This window comes from Centruroides vittatus, unplaced genomic scaffold (genome assembly GCF_030686945.1).
Source record: "Centruroides vittatus isolate TY-2023 unplaced genomic scaffold, ASM3068694v2 scaffold_490, whole genome shotgun sequence".
NCBI classification, from domain to species: Eukaryota; Metazoa; Arthropoda; class Arachnida; order Scorpiones; family Buthidae; genus Centruroides; species Centruroides vittatus.
Window position 1 is genome coordinate 604830 of NW_027122711.1, and position 21520 is coordinate 626349.

Genomic DNA, 21520 nt, shown 5'->3' on the forward strand with positions numbered 1-21520 from the left:
AAATCCATAAAAGCTTAACAAGACGTTATGCCAAATCAAAATCGTTATTTGTTTTTTTATTTTTATTTTTTTAACGTCGAAAAAAACCAAGGAACGATACAAATTTTATAAATGCCTAAATCTGTAAAGAATATTCGAACATCTCCGTCTCTTTTCCACTTAATAAGGCGCCATAGTTAGTCACGTGACGGCCGTCACGTGACCTGGCAGTGGCGTTGTGGGAGAAGAGAGAGAGTCGACCCGAGCACCACTGCAGCAGTTTCCGCAGCAGTGTACGAACTCAGAAGTGCGCACCACATACACAAAACATTCCACCGGATGGTTCAAAGACCTTAACTTAACGTAAAGAAGTGCACATCAACGAACAATTATCATTTTGGTTATTATTTTTTTTAGGAAAAAATAATAGTAATAATAATAATAATCATGAAAAGGACTGTTAGAAAACGTAGACGTATCGTAGACATTGCTAGAGAATTTCATTATCTCAGAAACGTTTTTGGTTGGATGTTGAGTATCATTTGGGTACATCTACTTTTAAGCTACGAAATTGTTGCATCAGGTAAGTTCTTCTCTTTTCCTTTTTTTTTCTAAAAAAAAAAGAAAATTACATTTCTTATTTCTATATATAAATTTTTTAATTTTTTCTCGATACTTATCGATTGCGTAAGTCGTTGTGGAAGGAAAAAATCATTGCTTAAAACCCTTTGCATTACGTTATATCAATATTGATAAGTTTAATTAATACCATTTGGAACTGTTTGATGATCATCCTTCCCAAATCACTTCATCCATGAACGTGAAAAGTGTGTTTCTATCTTCTCAAACCCTCATCAATCTTCGTCTTGTCTGAAGATTGTTACTGACAACCAGTTCTGGTGACTTAGGTTGTTTAATCTCCACTAGATTCTATTAATCCACCTAGTATAGATAGAACAATTAACGGGCAATTAAACTATATCGAATTCATTGATTTATCTGAGTTTTCTTGCATGTATTTCTTTCTAATTCATTAAATGATGTTACTAATATATTTACTGTGTTTCCAGCCTTTCTTGAAACGAATTTTTGTTATTTTTCTTAAGATTTTTTTTTCTATTATTTAAGTGTTTAACAATATAATAATAGATTAAGGGATGAATTTTATTTATAAATGTGTAAGCCTTTCATTTGAATTAGTGTTATATGTTAAAAATATCATTATCCTTATTACAAAGAATACAATTTTAAAAATTTATATAATAAATTATTATTAATTTTGTAGAGAAATTAAAACAAGAGGAATAAATTTGATAATAATTAAGAATAAATTTCGTTTTTGTTCTTCAAAATAAATCATTAAATCTTCGTCGACTCAACTCATACTTATCATTTTCTTTTTATTTAAAAATTTAATAGTTTAAAACGAAATTTTCGATATTGTATTGGTTTATTTAATTGAGTTTAGAAAAAATTAAACTAGGTTAATGCCTTAGAAATATTTTAGAAACAATCTATATCGGGAATCATTATGAAATCGCATCTGGAACCATTAGTATATGATACATGCTACTTCCAAATGTAACCTAGTCTTTAATCAATCCACAGGAAATATGTGAAGAGAAAACGGTGCAATGTAAGAGTCCTTAAGCAAACTCACTTCTAGGTTAAATAGTAATCACTGATCTTCACCTATTCATTCCTATTAACAGCAAAGTGTTTATCATAATATCATTAAAGTATTGCGTTTTGTGTGATATTAATTGGCATTAGAGAAATCGATAATAAGTATTAATTTGTTTAAATAGATAATAAGATGATGTAGTTTTTCTTAAATGCATTTTTTAATTAAAAAAAAACACTTTAAAATGTAATTTTATTAAGATACTTATAATTTTGTATATTAATTTAACCTGCTTTTTAATTATGAATTTTAGAAGAGATGTTTTAGATGCGTGATCCTTACTAAAGGATAAATTACATAAAATTTTTCTTATTAACAACACACGTATATTATTAAAAAATATTATTAATTAATTTCATCTTAATATTTAAATTTTGAACAATTATTTTATGCATAAATTAAATTTAAAATATGAGAAACAAAGCTTCTTCACACAAGCCTAGTATAAACTTGATAATATATTTAATAATTTTATAAATATTCAAAATGAATTCTGTGTAAAAAATTTACTTACTTTTTTAGTGTAATTAACCTGTGTAATCTGCAACAAAGTGATTTTTGTTATGGCATTCACTGTAATGAATATACTTGTCTGTAGTTATCTACCTATAGAACATTTAACAGCTTAAGATAGAAATGCTGTAGAATGAATCTAAGAGCTTAGTAAATTTTCAAAACTTTGAGGATTTATTTTGAATCAAAGCCATTAAACTTTTCGTTTTTGTTAATCAGGGCAGTCTATATATATTGTACAGATAATCCGTTTGAGTCGCATACAGGCAATTATTTTTTAACTTAAAATCCTGTTTCATGAGGTTTCTTGATGTTATCCATCCTTCTTGGATTTCCTATTAGGCTCTTAACGGAAACGTTACAATAATCCTACCCTTTTCTAGTTTGCCGAATCAACAAGCAAAAGTATAGGATTACATTGATACTGATTCAATCCAAATATATCAAAAGAACATATTAAAAGATTAACCAACAATTTCTACATCGCTATTCCCTTTGTTTAAACATAATTTTTCTAATGCTGGCCATATAATTAAATTAAATAAGCTTAATTAATGTTTTATTTGAGTTAATATAGTTAATAAAGAAAAATATATTTTCTTGTTAATGTAATTATTTTAGCAAATTTTCTGATGATCAATTTTATAAAAAGGGGGCTAAATTAATTTAATTTTGTTTGTAGTACATTAAAAATTGTAAAGGTTAAGTTTATTCAGTTTTAATGCTTTCATTATGTAAAATATTTGAATAAATATATAAAAATTACAGCCATTTTCTAACTTGTTACATTGTTAAAGTGCTTTAAATGTTTAAAATTTATTTTAAAAAGTTATATTACACTTTAAAAAAATGCATTTTCTTTCTTAAAGTTTTCATCACGTATGTTAAATCGCCAATATAAATCTTAATTAAAATTTTAAATTTTCATATATATATATATATATATATATATATATAATCATTATTAACTTACACGCAAAGATTCTATAAATATTTTATGCTTAAACATATACTTTTTTTAAAGCAACATAAGGAGATACAAGCGTATAAATTAATTTATTACCAAATTTAAAACGTAATTGCTGTTTTCTGAGTAAAGGCATTCTCACTAATCTCTGTTTTATAACGATTGTAAATCTTATAGAAAAACGTTTAATTATGTTTATAGAGTAGTTTAATTTAGTATATTTTTTATAACGATATAAACAGTTATATACGTGCAAAAAAAAGAAAAAAAGCTAATCAACTTATAACCTTATCTACACTAGCTTAGTAATAAATGCTGAGATAAGCAAAGTTGTTACGCCAATATCATCGAATGATGTCATAAATTCACTCACCGTTTAATAGCTAAATATTAAAGGATTGGATTTTATAGAAATTCTCATGTTTATTTTGTTCGTAATGTTTTTTAAATAGAATAGAAAACATTTAATGACGTATTTTAATTAGATTTTTCTAACGTTTTACACAGTAGGAATCTTCATTTCGTTACAACTCCTAAACGTTCTCAATATATCAACTTTAAACAGTTTAAAATTTCAAAGATACGCCTACGTTATGTCGTAGGAGAATGAATTAAAAAAAAAAAAATTCCAAAAAAGAAAATATCAACGTTATTAGATAGAAATGCAAATAAAAAGTATTTAAACAAGTTCATCTTTAAGCGAGTTGTTGTTAATTCATTCCTTAGATTGTGAAACAGTATGGTTTCCTCCTATAATGTTAACAGTAGCCTATATATCAATCAGTTTTCGTAAAGAAGAAACAAATCACTTGATTAATTTCTAAAAGAAAATGAAATTAGAATATATTTGCATTTAATTTTACTTTATTTAACTTATAGGTTTAGTTTTCGTTCATTCAAATATATATTTTTTTACATGTACCAGAGCCTTAAAGTATTTGAATAATTGTAAGCGCTTCATATATTTTTGAGACTGTTTACTGTATTGAAAATATATATATATATGCTTTTCTTTATTCTTTTCTTTTGAAAAAGATAGTATAAATTTATTTTATATTTTATTTTCTATGCAAATTTCGTAGAAAACTGTTAGAAAAATTTAAAATTTATGCTTTACATATTTTGTTACGATTTACATATATATACACATATTTTTATTATCCATTACTTAATAATTCATCTTTAAAGAAGGTGTATATAAAAAAATTTAACATTTAAAACAACCGTAATATATTATTTATGCATCTAATTACATAAAAATAATATATATATATTATATACGTTTATCAAACATAGAAAATTTAAATGAAAGTTGCGGTTTACTGCATAATTTTTATATGAAATAAAAATTAAAAAAATATATATATATATTTATAAAAATAAAGTAATAATTTCGTTATAAATTTTTAAATGTATAAACATTATAAAATAGGGAAGAAAAAAAATTAAAGACTACTTTAATATAACTATTCATCATATTAAATTCAATTTCAAATTATATAAGAATAAAAGTTAATAAAAAAAATATATTAATTTAAAAAAATATAATTAATTTTTTATGAGAAATTCTTAAATTTTTAAATTTATTACATAATTTTTTTGCATTTAATTTATATTAATTTTCCGCATTTATTGCATAATAAAATTTATATAAAAAATAATTTTTTCTTATTTTAATATCTGAAAAAAAGTATAAAAATATGTAAAATTAAAACTATTAAATTAAATTATTCTTATGTAATTAATTGCTATTACTATTATTATTTTTTTAATTAATAAGATAAACTGAAAAATGAAGTTATTTATTTTCTACATTTTATTTTTCTTACGTGGAAAGTAAAAGAATTAAATCAATTTCAATCAATTGAACCCACGATATTGATTACTTTCCTTTTTCTAATGAGAATAATCAAAATTCTAAAATGAATTCTTGACATTTTTATATGTAATTACACTCGACAACGATACGTTATAAATAACTAAGTAGAAATAATAAAAGAATTTCAGAAAATTATAATTTTACTTTGTTTGTCTTTGGAGCCAATCACATCAAGTGCGTCACATGGCATCATGTGTCAGTGACAGCAGGTGCTGACGTCACTTTCCACTCTCAAAGCACGGTAATATCAGCTGTAGATGGCGGCAAAACAGCAGGACATGACATGCAGGCTGTAGGAATGTGATGAGAGTGTAATACCAATGTCGAGTGCAGAATATGTTTTGAGATTGGCAAAGAGAGAAGAAAGCAAAGGATCAGTTATCCGATCTTCATGGAATAATCGCATTGAAGAAGGTTTAATTATTAAATATTTTTATCAATGAAAAAAAAATTGATTATAAATATATAATGCCCGGAATTTCTTTCATTATTTTCTTTTCTTCCAATTGATTTAAAAATGATACGATTTAAAATATATATATATATATATATATATAATTGTAAATTGGATTTTCGACGTTTGGAGTAAATCCCTTACAGTTTAAACTGATGCTTTTGTATTTCAGTGGGACACTCTTATTGTTTTTTTATTTTATCTTTTCTGGTACAAGTGGACAGTTTTTGGAAATCGGAACCCACTAGGGTAACCTTAATCATTATACACCTTGGGAGAAACTCTTTGTAGGAATGTTGGAAGATGGCGGTAACCCTTCTAATCCCATGTGTATAGTTTGCACTCCAAACTCATTTTCTTCTGACCTCTTATTTTATTCTATAACAAGACATAGAAAAGCGAAAAAGGTAAGAAAAAACTATGGGTATGGTTGTTCATTCCACTTGGTTGGATGTTAGACAAGGAATGTTTCCCTCAGGAGACTAAGTTACCAGAACAACCTGAATGAGATGCAACTGAAAAGCTGTCGATAGAAAAGAAAACTTTTTTCCCCCTGTTTTTTAATCATTTAAAAAATTCTGAATTCCTCTTAGGTTTTTTTCTTATCCATATGTCAGAATGTCCCGTAAAAATACACGAATGAATTTTTCAAGGGAATTAATATTTTTGAACTTTTGCATCTTTTATATAATTTAAGAAGTAGAGAGAAAAATTTTTATAAATTAAAATTTAAAAAATACATTACAGAAATATTTAATAAATTAATAGGAATTTTTATTTTTTGTATAATTTAAACGACTCGTAAAAAATTTAAATTATGTCATAGCGTACATTTTTTTTTTGTTTTATTGAATAGTAAAAGAACAATTGTTAATATATAAAAATATATAAAGTTTTATACATAGGAAATATTTTTTCGCCGTAAAATATAAGAGAATGCATATTTTATTAAGAAATTGGTATTTTTTATATAAGGAACGTGTTTGTATTCAGTATTATTCATCCTTTGGGAGAAGAAAAACAAGATAAAACCGGAAAAGATATTTCGATAGGTAACCATTAGAAGGCTTTGGGTCATCACCTATGCCTAAGGATGACTTATGAGACAAGAGGTCGAGGATTGCAGAAATAAAAATCGACCTCGCTGACATTCTTCAGCCCAAAATGTAGACATTTTGTATGACGTATGATAAAAATTTCGTTTATCTCGTCACATAAAATGATGATCAATCTCAAGAACAAATTTAATTGGATATAAACGATGTTATATTTATATAGGATATGTTTATAATTGCTTTTTTTTTCCTTTCCTCTTACAAACGTGGAAGAAAAAATTTCCATTGAAGAATAAAAGTCAAAAGAAACATACCAAATGCATTTTGGTGTGTTCTATAAATTTGAGAGCACTTTAATGAATTGATGGCTTTTTCCTTGTTAAAGATAAGTATTCATCCTTCTTTGAAGGATGTATTGCTAAAATACGAAAAAAAAATAAACAAGATTTTCCACTCATGTTGACTATTTTAAAATCTACTGAATAAAAAAATATATGTATATAATTTATTGAATAAGAAGCTGATCTAATAATTAAAAATAAATTTCTGTTAACATTATAAAATGCTGATGTATATACATAATACACTAATACCTTTATGTATACACATAACTTTATTTTAAAATTGGGGGGAAAAATCCTTAAATATATTAACATTGCTCGTAAATTTTTAATAAATAATTATATAAAAATTTTAAAAAATATAAACACGCTGAATAAATTATACGAAAAATAAATTCGAGTAATGGGTTTATAGTAGATATTATCGGGATATTTTATTTAATTATCTTGGAAGAATCTGTCACAAGTGATAGAAGAATCTTTCGTTGAGATGTAGGTCTACAATAATTTAATTTACTATAATAAGTTTATGTTGTCATAACTGTCTACATAGAAAATTTCTTCATTAAAATATATTTATTCACATTTATACATCAATTTACACCACAAAAAAAATTGAAATCTAATTATTAAAAATTTATTAATTGGTAGTTAAATTTCGATAAAATAAACAAGGATGTATAAATTTTCTACTTTTATCTAAATTTATATATATATTTTGAATGTAAAAATATAATTGATTCACATGTGATCTTTCCAACTCATCTTAGATCCTTCGATCAAAAATAAATCAGAGAAGAGACACAGTACACTTAAACTTTGACATTTTGGATAGAGAATTTCCTGTATATATCTTTTTTATTTTTATTTTTTAACGTTTTCTTTATTCATACATTTATTGCATATTTACTCTTTTATAACCGCAATATATACAAAATGGCGACTGCTTAACAAGGAAATATTTTTGATCGCATTTTTGTTGTTTCTGTCATGTAATACTTAAAATAAAATTCTTAAGTTTGTTATCGCCAATAAAAATAAGTTAAAGGTAGAGATTTTTCTTTTAAAATAATGATATGTAACTTGTCAGATTAATTAAAAATGTTCACGATATAAAACTAATTAATTCGATTTTTACAAGTGAAAGAGAATTTTAAATATTTTATTTCTTTGTTTTCTTTTCGTTTCTATAAATTAAATGTATATATAAGCCAGATTTATATGCTGTATAGAAAATATATGTTTTATATATTTCATAAGAATAGATATTAACTCTACAATAGTTCAACTGTGATATACTCTATTTGAAGATCGATTAAAATTGGCTTGAAAGTACAATATGAGAAACACCTTTAAAATATATATATATATATATATCCTAGTTACATTATTTTTGGTCCCTCCTTCATACATATCAAAACACTAATTTATGTATTTGTGTTTGATTATTACTCTATTTTCTTCTATGAACTCTAATTTTCAACAGATTTAACCTTAGTTCTATTGCAGATATACGATTTTATCTTTTCTATTTTATTTTCTTTTATAAAATCCCAGTTTCCATGGATATAACTTTGAAAATAGTAAAAATACTTTGAGAGCTTTTCCTAAAATTTTCTAATATTTAGGAAGAAAATATATATATATATATATATATTTGAGTTTATACTCTGCTTATGTTATTTACATTGAAAAAGATAAATAAAAAATCACTTTTGGTTCAGTTTTTTCTTTTAAAAATTAGATAATATTTTCCTCGCTTGCTTGTTTTTTTTCGTAAAATTGTCGCCTTCGATCATTAGTTTTAGTATCAAGAAAAGTAAATTAATGTTCTATTTTTGTATTAAATTTTAATAAAATTTAAATATTAATGGCTTATATATACTAAATTTCAGTTTACAATTCGAAATATTCTAGAAAAATATTAAAAAATATTTCTTTTTGTTTACATGCTTTGCTACACATTGAATGTCTTCGTAAGAAAGCGCACGTAATTAAATTCAAAAATATTCTTGAATATTTTTTTTTTCTACCAAGTAATTATAAAAATAAACAAAAATCTAAAAATAATTATATAATTTAAATAATAATAATAACAATAAAAATAATTTCCTAAATCAATTATAATTAGAATTAATTTCTATTAAAGTTTCTAAACGATAAAAATTTAATGATATTTATAAAATATCTCATCGAAAAAATTATATTAAAAATCATTTAATATTAAAATAACCTCGGTTTTTTGGGGGGGGCATAATTCTTAACAATTAATTAAAATTTCACATTATTTATCTATCAAAAATGATTAATTAAATAATTATTTTAGTAAAAATTAATCAATTAATTCACATTATAATTATTACTCGAAACGACAATTAAAAGATTTAATCAATATTGAATGTGGCAATCTGTTAAAATTTGAAAAATTCTTTGTTTCTTCTGTAAATAAAAACGAAAATAAAATGTATTTTAAAAAAATCCATTTAAAAGTGAGAAGAATATGATGTATATCGTTCTGGTTCTGATCTTCAGGAAGAGGCCATGCTTGAAGGAATTGATATGTCTTCGGAGAGTCTGTCTACCACTTGTGTGATATATATCATTGTTTACTAACTTCTAGAAACCTACGTAACCGAGATATTGTTCAATGAACAACTTCAGCCGTTGTCAAGATTTAATTTATAAATCCCAAAAACATTTATTCGAAATTCCGTTTTCGAATAAATATCAAATGAAAGATATTGTTTTATATCATAAATTTTTATTATATTGATAGATTTGTTTAATATATTAACAAGAAGAATATTTTTAAGTAATTACATTAAATTTCTATTTAAAAAGGAGAAGAAAAAAAATTGTATTATTTCTATAATTCTAGAGAATTTCAAGATAATTTTCCACTCTGAAATTTATAAGATGCCTTTCTGATTAAAAAAAACAAACAAACAAAAAAAATTGTGTTTATTTAAAGAAAAAATCGAACCCGGACTCCTTCGGCAAACCTGTAATTTGATTTCTGTTTCATCTCCCAAAATTAAGATCTTAAAGTTGTTCAGAACAGGATTCGATGTGTTATGATGAGTTTCTTGAATCTTTTCTTAGTTATCACTTTGCCATTACGTCTCGCTTATAATGGGAAAATAATAGAACAGAAGAAAATAATATCTATATATAGAAATAGTTTGTTTTTTTTTTATTCCTTCTTCTCTTGTAGAATTAGATTGTGTGTTAAACTATTAATTTAACGAATTTTAGATGGTTTAATGTTAATAATTTCCTATTTACATCCTAAATTAATTGAAGGATTATGAAATGTTTATATATGTGATCTCGATTTTAACTGTAATTCTTCCTCAAGTTTCATAATGGGAATTCATTTAGGATTTTCATGCGGTGCAATTTCTCAAATTATCTAAAAATTTAGATATAAGAAATTTATTTTTTTTTTAAATCAAAATATAATTCGATTTTATACTTGACACGTTTTACTTTATTTGAAAACAATTCTATTAATTTAATAAATAATATAAATAGTGAATGTAATGTATGAACCATATGATTATTCAAAGAAATCGATATTCAGTAGAAACCAAACTTAGCTGTAAGTAGGAATCGAACCCTCGTCTTTTAGTTACATGCCGAATAATCTAATTATCTAAGTTACTAAGACAAGCTTCTCATTCTCTTTTAATGAGACTCTTAATTTTACCTTGGGAACAGTTAATTTTAATCATGTCATATGTTCATGAAATCACTGAATAGTTGATCCTTTAATGAACAAATAATTTTAAAGATATAGATCTTGATGAATAACGTCCATATCTAACAGAAAAAAAAACTAAAAACGAAGAAATGCATGGCCCTAATTTATGTACGGATTATTAATTCAGGTTACTAATTTGATTGTTTGCTTATAAATTATCTTAATTATTTCGGAAATATTATTTTATTTACTAAAATAATAATTTCAGACGTTCTTCCAGTGTTCCAATTTTAATTATTTTTACTATCTTTCCCAATTAGTTCTTTATTACACTAGACTTTCCCATATCGGAAGTAATGTGGGCGTGAGCGATCCGGATGTTAGAAAAGTGCGATAATTTTTAAATAGGACTGTAACATATGTGTTTAAGCTTGTATAAAAAAAATAATGTATGCTTATTTTTGACAATTACAATTAATTCTGAAAGTATTTTGTTAAAATTGTTTGTTTTGCTGTGGGTCCGCTGACGAGCTGTTAAACACGCCATTGCTTCATCGTTATCACGTCACGGAGGTTGATGCATTGTGCTCTCCTACGAACTTCATGAAACTTTCTAATAAAATTTTTAAAAAATGTACTGTACACACTGCAGTATGGTAAAGTACAATATGTAGTAGTGTACAACATTTTCCAAAATCTTTGGTTGCCCTTGATCGGTCAAGATAAGGGAGATTCCAGATGTGGGAGAGTCTACTGTAGTTTTATTTTGCTTATTAAATTGTTACAGTTTCTTTTTATCTTTGTACCTATCTATGTTATTTGCTTTATATTTTCAGGTTTACTAATTACATAGAATGATATTTTTTGTGTATTGAAATTTCCTATATCATATTTTACAAAATGATAACTCTTTGTATTTCATATTGATATGAATTCAAAAAAATTCAGCAAGATAGGCCAAATTTTGCTGAAATGTATGCAGTTTTTTAGATATGCTCTTTTTAAAATTCTATGTATAATATATAGAAATTGTTTTATTTATTTTAATAAAAATTAGAATAAATTCTATAAATATTTCCTCGTTGTGAATTAAATTATAAAGACAATTCTTCCAATATAAATTTAAAGTAATTTATTATTATGTTAAATTTATTTTATTTCTAAAATTCAATCGCATCATTTTATTTTGTAATTTATCTAATTAAACTAAAAGCAGTTTTTTAAATATTTAATTTTAAATCTCTAAACATACAATACGTTTAAAAAAGTGCAAATAAATATTGTTTAGTATGTTCTCTGTGCTTTTATTATGGTTTGTTATTTAAAATAATGAAATGAATACAGGGTTATTCTTTACTAAAAATAGTCAAATTTGTCTGGTAGACATAATGAAAGGAAGAAGAATGAAATTCTGTTCTTTATCGATCCTACAAAGGAAAAAAAAAAATATAGAAGAAAATTTTGTTCACACTTTTCATTTTATAAATAAGACTACTTCATAACACCAGTTTATAAACTGGAGTTTCTGTAAAAGTTTCTTTCACTGCTGTACATTATTAGTTTTACTGTTTTGATAAGTTTTCTGAGACAAGTACAAATTTACAGTTAACAACTATCAAACTTTACTGTAAATTTACTATAAACTTTAACAATTTGTTATTTGTTTAAACAATATATTTAATTTTGTAATAAATTTAAGAAATTTAAAGCAATTATTATTATTATTTTATTTTATTTTTTTAATAATTCATTTTAGAAAGTTCTCTTTGCTGCACGATAAGTTAAATTTTTTATAAGGATAGGGTGTGGCAAAGGAAATTTTAAGTCTTACTTACGAAACAGGTGAAAAGTTAATCAAAATTATAAATTTATTGAATTAATTGTTGTTTTTAAATGTTATTTTGTTAAATATAAAAAGAAATTTTTGTTACATTTTGCCTTTCTTTCAATTTTAATTTGCTTTAAAGTGTGTTAAAATTACTTTAAAATGAGTGAAATGTAAATTTATTATTTGGTTCTTGGGGATTATTTTGGATAAATTGATGTTTTAATTTCAATAATTATCAATTTTTATACAATCTAATACATTAAAATTTTTATTTAGATGGAAATGTTAAAGGCTTTAATTTATTTTCTAGCAAGATTATTTATTCATCTGTAGAAATATAATTGTATCATACAAATGCAAATTTTATAATTATTTTCGTTTAAATCATTCTTTAATAAAGGAAAATTAATATATAAAAGTTTATTTAACTTTGTAAAAATTAAATCCTAAACTAATATTTACATTGTTTATATCAATATATATATATATATATAAGCATATTTCAATTTAATAATTACCTATAAAGGAGTTTTATTAATTAAAATAAATAAATACGTTAAAGATTCGTATAGAAATTATTAGAAAATAAGAAAAATTCCACATCGTAAATATAAATATTCCTTTGTAAATTAAGTAAAATGTAATTAAAATACATTCAATGGTGATTATTTGGAGAATCAGTAACTATTTAAATCGTTTCTAAATTACTTTCATTAATATTTTGTTTAGATGTTCAAAGAATTTTCTGACAATAAATTATTTTCATATTTAATTTTGCTTTTTATAACATCTTACATCAATGTTTCTTAGAGATTTGACATCCGTGTACCCTTCTTAAGTATTGAGTACCTCCTTATAAGAAAATCCTTTACAAACTACCCAAATGCAGTGCTTAGTACAACTCGAGTAGGAGATTTCATATAAAATATATACTTTTTTTTAATTTGCATTTTTAAATAGTGATTCCTAGCATCAGTGTTATTGTACTATACTATAAATAACCGGAAATTTCCGCTTATTTCCGGTGGTTGTTCGCGTACCATACTTTGGGAAATACTGTCCTAGATTATTACATTCATTAATTGTATATCCTTACACTTTTAATCAATTTAATCATTTTTTTCTATACTTAGGAAACTATTTTCTAAGCATTCCTGAAAGCGAAAGCAATTTTAATGTTTAGATCGATCTATGACTTAGCCCTTAGGAAAAGAATTTAATTAGTAATATATATATATTTTTAATGTTTTTCGAATTGAAGAATTTTCGTTATTATACTATAATTACTTGATAGAATTAAACGAAATTTTATTATAAAACTTGCACGTTTTTTTTCAATTATATTAAAAATGATTTTTTAAGTTAAAAAAAAATTTCGTAGAATTTGAGAAAATTGTGTTTTTCTTATATAATAATATCTGAAGCAATGCATAAATGTCAACAAGAATCTAAAGTAATATGAGTGACGTTGCCTTTCACTATCTGACTTTTCCTTGACATTCTTAGCGATTATGTATTCTGAATGAATGATACAATAGCTTTGCTGTATTTCATTCATATAAATTTTCCTTCTTTTTCTTTTACAACAATATTCCATTTGAAATTCTATGGGTTATATTACGCTAACGAGGTATTCTACTAACGTTTGAAGACAATAAAATCAATCTGTTGAAGTATATAATTTGTTAAATTTACATTTTAGCAATGATTTAATGTTTCATTATTATTTTTTTTTCTTTTTGAGTGAGTTTATTACTGATACATTTCTTTTCTCACAGACATATAAACAGCTCTTCTATCTGATCGAACATTCAACTTTCTTAGGAATTTTCACTATTTTTGTACCTTGATCTCATGGATAAAGATTTTTTTTCCTATATAAATAAATATAAATAATCATAATGAGTGATTTTAAGAAAGAGAATTTTTATATATAAGCTCTATACATAAAGAAAGTAGATAGACTCCCCATTATCCGGGAAAAAGTCCGAATTTTAAATCTTGTTCTTGCTTCATTTATCTGTTTATGAATAATTCCTGCTTTATCCGGTTAATCTTAGCTTTATCTTATTTATTTAGGCTGACTTTATCAAAAAAACAGATAGATGAAGCAAGAACAAAACTTAAAATTCGGGCTTTACCCGGATAATGTGGAGTCTATCTACTGTTGTTTGGATAGGGCTGAATATAGATGTTGTTTTTTATGGGCATGAGCATTTCGTTTTTTAGCCACTAAGTAGATAGTGGAAACGGTGCAGGGTTACCAGGTTTAACAATTTATCTCTAGATTTCAAGTCAATGGCGATATGGAGACGACTTTTTTTTTGTCTTGTGGTTTTTCCATTCCTATGATAAACTTAAATGTTTATAAACACTAAGACTGCATTGTGTTAATAAATACAATTGAAGATAAACATAAAAGTTCTTTCGAATAGACATATCTTCATGTAAAAACTTACTATGATATCTTTTATTTGAGGCATAAGTACCGCAAACAAATGCAAAAATGTTAAAACTTTCACCAGACAATCTTTTATTCTTTATTCAATTGTATTTATTAATGGTATACGACATTTAAAATGTATGGGTAAATATCGGTTTTCTGTAAATCTATACCTTCTTTTTCGTTACTTTAATGCTATATGTATAATTTTTAGTTTTATAAGGTGCTTTTTAGCTAAATTTGAAGACATTCTGGTGAAATAACTGGCAACATTTATTTTCGTTTATGTCATTTTTTATGCAATAGAGAAATAATTAATTCTAGTTAATTTCAAGAACAAAATTCCTTCTTTGTCCTGCAATAGAAATATCAAAGATTATCCGACTAAAGTGAAACTCTAAATTTTCTCTTCGCTTCATCCAAAATGAGATGGATAAAGCCCGAATTTTACGTTCTGTTCTTTAGTAGCATATAAAGTTCTTGCATGTATATAAGAAGTACTAAAACGCTGGAAATTTTAAAACTTTTTGCTTTATAACAACGTTAAAGACAAAAATAAGCAAAATTGATATTAGTTTAACAAACCAAATATAATGATTAAATTCAACAATGTTTATGGTTAAAATTTATGCGAAGGAAATTCGAAAAGTCTTTGCAAATTGCTCATTTTTTTTTACTTCTAAAATTTCAAAATATTCATATAAGAAGTAGGACCTTTTGTGTTGCCTGAGCAATTTCTAATACTGTTTGGTAATATGCAATGTAAATGTAGGCGTTCCAAAATGGCGGATGTTCTGTCATTTTCCATGTTGGACGAACAGGAAGTGTGATTCTAATTTTGTGAGAATCTTGCAATAATACATGCAAAATTCATTGAGTATGAGTACTTTGTTTCGAGACAATTGATTTTCCTAGTTGCAAAACGTACCACGTGACTTTTCGCCCCAATTGAATTAAGGATTGTTTTAGAATTTCTGTCAAGATATGTACAATGTGGTAAATGTCCAGATTCAAACGTCCATTACTTTTTATGTAATTTGTATTGAAAAATTGTTTTCAGTTGTATATTGTATGAATAGAAATTATGCTTTTTTTCTGCTGGAAAACGTACCACGTAAAAATCCAATCAGCTTAACACGATATACTATATTTCAAATTGAAGCACATTACACTTCAAACTTGTTCGAAAGTTCGTGTAAATCTTGATGTCAAACTGCATCACGTGAAAAAAAAAAAAAAAAAAAAAAAAAAAACAGATACGTTATACAGAACCTACGAATCTATGGGATTCCATTTTATCGATTATATTGTAGTATAATGTCTGTACTGGTGTTGGTTCTTCTGTCCAGCTTCTATGTTTTCGCACAAGAAGTTTTCTACCTTTCTCTCGAAATATCAAAAACCACGTGGTACGTATTGCAAGACCCGCAATTGCCTATCGCGGCAATTTGTGACTTTTGTATCAGAAGTTCAGAAACGGGATGCCCAAATCAGGACGTTTTTCACCGTCTGCCATACAGTCTGAATTTGGCATCTTGTAATTTTCGCCATTTAGACTTCCTCAAGAAGGAATTAACAGATCATCACTTTAAAAGTAACGACGATATGAAGACAGCAGTTCGACTTTGATTGCATAAAGAACCGGACACGTTCTATCCAAAAGCTTACGTCACAATGGCAAAAATGTTGGCAAACGGCAAATGGCCCATCTTGGAAACTATTTAGTATAATAGGCTATGAAATAGGCTTTCAAATGTATTTTCGAATTTCTGAAATTTTGAGAAAAACGTAGTTGGCAAAGACAATTCGACGTTATTACAAACAAATATCTTATTATCTCTTCGAATTAAACTGTAAAATGTAATTTTAAAATGCATAGTTTAGGTAATTCACAATGTTACACAATTTACTGTGGCCACTAAAAAGTAATGTTGCAACGAATAGTATATTCGGCCAGGAGCGTGGCCGGATAGCCGAATATTTGGCCAAACTATTCGGCTTGATTAATGCAAGTACGAAAACTTCCCAAAAATGCGAGAAAATTTAATTTTTCTGCACCATAACCTACCACTTATTAACTTCAGTTATGATAAATAATTTTGTACAATGAAACATAAAAGTTAATTTAATTTTCAAGTTTATAATAAGGAATGATTTCATAAAAACGCTTTATAGATCATTAATTATTATTATTTTTCACATTTTATGACCTAACTTTCGATCTAATGTGCACACGCAGTAAAAATTTTCATACAAATTTTTCACTCCTTTAGGGTTGAATTTCGTAAAATATTTTCTTAGCACGCCTAAACTTTACAAAAGGAACACACCCTCAAATTTTTAAGTTTCTAGCACCAGTAGTTTTGGCTCTGCGTTAATTATCCTATCAGGACTTGTTCTTTTATATACGAGTACATAGATGACTAAACTGCATAATAAGTAAGTAGTTTTCATCTGATTTGTTACCTTTTTTTGATCTCCTGAAAAAACAACTTAGTTATATTACTTTTCCTTTAATTTTTTAGATAAATAAGCAAAAAATTGCGCTTTCTCGGACTTGAAATGTATGTTCAGCATTAATAAAAGTTACCAAAATGATTAATTTACTGTGTTTTTGTTATTTATTACTCCTGTTTATAGGTATTCGGTATTCGGCCGAATAATAACCGAATATTCGTTGCATAACTACTAAAAAGGCCTCTTTTAGCAAGCCCATTATGTTTTCAGCTAGGCCCACAATGAGGCAATCGGATGGTGAGAATGGAGCCCGACATAGTTAAAACTATTAGCAGAATTTAAAATTTTTGATTACACACTAATTTATAAAATTGTACAATTATCGACAATTTTTTTAATATATATATTATATGAATTAAAATGTAAAAAATCATAAATTATAAGAATTAAAAATTCAAGTTCATTTATGAAAAATAATAAAATTAACTTGTCACATCACCGTATGCATATTTATGTATTTATATTTTCGATAAATTTCTTTTTACATTATAAAAATCCATTTTACATATTTGTCTGCTTAATTTTTCTTAATAATTATAAATATTAATATAACAAATGTTCCAAAAATGTGTTAGTGTATGTAAATACAAAAATTTTTGCATTAAATTTACGAAAATTAAATTTATAAACTCGAATATAGTAACTACATTAATGTAAAAAAAAAAAGGAGAAGAAATGTAAATGCGTTACAAACGAATATTTGTTTTCAACGATCCTGTTTGTAACATTTTTCATGTGATAATTATTCATTTTGAATAAGATTAAATTTTGTGAAATTGTAATAATGTAACTCGCTTTGTAATAACATTTGGCATTAGAGTGTGAAGTACAAACGGTATTGTTTCCAAAGATCTCAGAGGGGTTAGCTATTATCATAGATAAGCTTTCCCCTAGAGGTTGACAAACTCGTCCCTAGCCAAATCATGCAGACATCAAGATTTCCTTAGGTAATCTGTCCTAATCGCATATATCGAACTAGAATGGAAATAGGTTAATGATAGTTTAATTTGGCTTTCAAAATTTTATCCCAAGAAAGACGAGTGAGGTAATTTCCTGAAATTGTTAATCATTTTTCAATGGGAATTAATTGAGAAAATGGCTCACTGTTGTAGATTATCTCCTATGGAAATTTCGATGATTTCTACGATATTAAATGATAGAAATGTACGTGAATAAGATGTGATAGGTTTATTTTTATACGTTATATTTTTATGAATAATGTTTAATATTTAAATAAATATATGCTTACGTATTCCTAATTTTAAACATTTTTTTTTCTTTCTTTCTTTTTTAAAATAAAGGAAATCGTAAAATAATTTCTTTTCCTACTACGTAAATTGAATCCCTCTTTTATAAAACATTCATGTTAAAATATTTGAATTATTTTATTTACTTTAAAGATATTTTTTGGAAATTTGATAGGGGTATATATTGTTGAAATGAACCGAAAATTAAAATTTTATTTTCTATCGCAGCTAAGAGAAAGTAAATATAAGAAAGATTAAACTTCTAGAAAGTTAAATAAACTTATAAACGCTTTTCTTAATTAAATAGAAGATTATATAAAACCAAAAATAAAAAAAACAGAAGTTTTCTTGATATAAATTCCAATTTTTTTTTTTTCGTATTTTTATGACACTTCGACTTAATTAAAATATTATGAATAAATAATAGAAAATATTTCTCTCGTTAATTTGTAATTTTATAAATTTAATTATTGAATTTCATAATTTTAATATTCAAAATGTTAAAAATTAAACGAAGAATTTATTACGTATTTTTTTTTTCCTTTGACATTTTTTTTTTTATCAAGAGAAGGTTAGGGAAAAATATGATTAAATACTTTAACTTTCATTAATTTTAAAGGGAAATTTTTACTTTTAAATTAATGAATTTTACCTAATATAGAATTTTATTAATGATTTACTATAGCTTAGAAATGAAAGAAGGAAAAAAAAAATTAATAAAGGAAGGAAAGTGTTGGCTATGATTTTATATAAATTAAAAAATAAATTTAATATGCTATCTATACATTATTTAATATTTATAATGTTAAAAACGTATATTTATATTCGTTTTTATTGCTGAGAGATTAAAAAAAAGAGTATAAAAATGCATGAAATAAACAATTTTAAAAAAAATCAAAAGTAATAACAGAAAATAAGTTTTTTTTTAAATTTATATGAAATAACTTAAAAATTTATTTATAAATTAAAAAAAAAAATATGGTAATATTTAATATGAACCAATTTTATTTAGAAAATGAGCTATGCTATTTATTTATTTATTATTTATCTTTAATGAATTATTAATTAATTTATGGTTTATTATGTTTAATTTATCGTAATTTCCTTGTATAAAAATTGATACAGTTTATCTTTTTTTTTTCTTTTTACAATGTTACTTTTATGATGTTTCAATTATTTAATCTTAATCTTTTTATATAATTTTAGTTTTTATTTCTATTTTCTTTAACCTATAAAATCACACTTTATTTATACAATTTCTAACTTTATCAATCTCATACACTTATATTTTAATTTATTTTTAAATTAAAAATATATTTAAAAATACAATTTTAATCAATAAAAATGTAAAAATAAATAGATTAAACAGAATAAAAAAAATTTAATAAAACTTTGGCAATATAAATGAATATATTGTATGATATAAATATATTATTTAGAATATAGGCCTATTTAATTTTAGAATTTAACAGTATATATTATATAATATAAACGAATAAATTCATTTATATTATCAAAGTTTTATAGAATTATTTTTTTTAATTTTATTATTATTATTATTTTTAAATAACAATATTTAAATTTTTATGAAGTATTCAATCTGTAATAAGCTAATTTATTAATTACGAATTTTTTAATATGAATAAGTTTGTGTTATAATTTAAAGTTAAGTTTTAAAAGTAAAAATATTTCAGATTTAGAAAGTGAAACTATGTATAAAAATTGTTACAAATTTAATAAATGAATGCTATTGCATGATTATGATTATGAATAGTTTTTGTTGTTAACAACAAAATTTATCACAAAAGAGCATCAAATCATTATTTTTAGTATGTTTTTCCGTCTCTTGACTACTATATAATGTTTTAGCTTGCACGCAATCATACAAATGTTTTCATCATAAAAACAGAATGTGTTGAGTTATTAATTACATGACAAAGAATTTTGACGGATTTACTTTCTTTCTTGATTAAGTTTTCATTTATTTTTCTTACGAAAAGAAAAATAATTCAAGTTTTCTCCTTTAACAGATAGGAATTCCAGCATTTGCATCATGCTCTTAATTGTTATTTCCTTTCATCTTAATGAATACACTGAATAATAATACACTTACCGATTTGTATACCCTGATGATAAAAGTCTACTTTATACAAGAGACATTTAAAAAAAAAGAGAGAGAGAGAGAGAGAGACAAAGGATTAAGAAAAAAGAGAAACTACTTTGCTAACAATCTGTATTAGTAGGGCCTACCGGAATTTATTGCTAGAGTTAATTGTAAAAGATGCTTTTGAAATCTTAATTTGATTCATTGATGAGTATAACTTGAAGTAAAATTCTATCGTGTTTAGTATAAATAGAATAAATATATCTCTATTAAAATTTATTAATTAATATTGTTGATATTTAATACTTTAAATCAATGAATATTCGTATTACTAATTAATTAACAAGTTTGTAATTTTCTATTGTAGATTGTCATTGATTAATTTTAAAATTGAAAAGGATTATTTTCTTTAATAAAATATCAATTATAACAGAGTGATATGAATTAACAATATGTACAGTACAGTACTTAACTAATCATAACTCAATACTTTATCATTTTAGATATTCAAATATAGCTTTCTTATTCAATTTTCTACGTGTGTCTGTCCTCTAAACTTTTAGAAAAATTCAATCTGTTGAAGATTTTAGATATTGTAAGGTACGCTCTGCGTTAAATAATTTTATATCGAATGTATCTTCTCCTTTTCGTATTAATCACAGTAATCACAGCTATTATTAGCGATTTATACCCGTAAACAACGTGATGTCATATACCATCAAAGACGTTGAATTGTGACATCAGCAATGACGAAGAATATCAAAGCGCAACAGTCTTATATGACGTTATTTATGACGTCTGCAATA

At 24.7% G+C, this 21520-nt stretch overlaps 1 protein-coding gene across 1 annotated transcript in view; it reads left to right on the forward strand.

The window, feature by feature from the left end:
- The first annotated feature begins 221 nt into the window (after positions 1 to 221).
- Positions 222 to 21520, forward strand: part of LOC136989371 (zwei Ig domain protein zig-8-like) — a 75219-nt gene continuing 53920 nt past the window's right edge. Inside the window, exon 1 of the mRNA XM_067287491.1 lies at positions 222 to 562. Coding sequence (XP_067143592.1) covers positions 427 to 562 — 136 coding nt within the window. The 5' untranslated portion in view covers positions 222 to 426. The remainder of the gene's footprint in view (positions 563 to 21520) is intronic.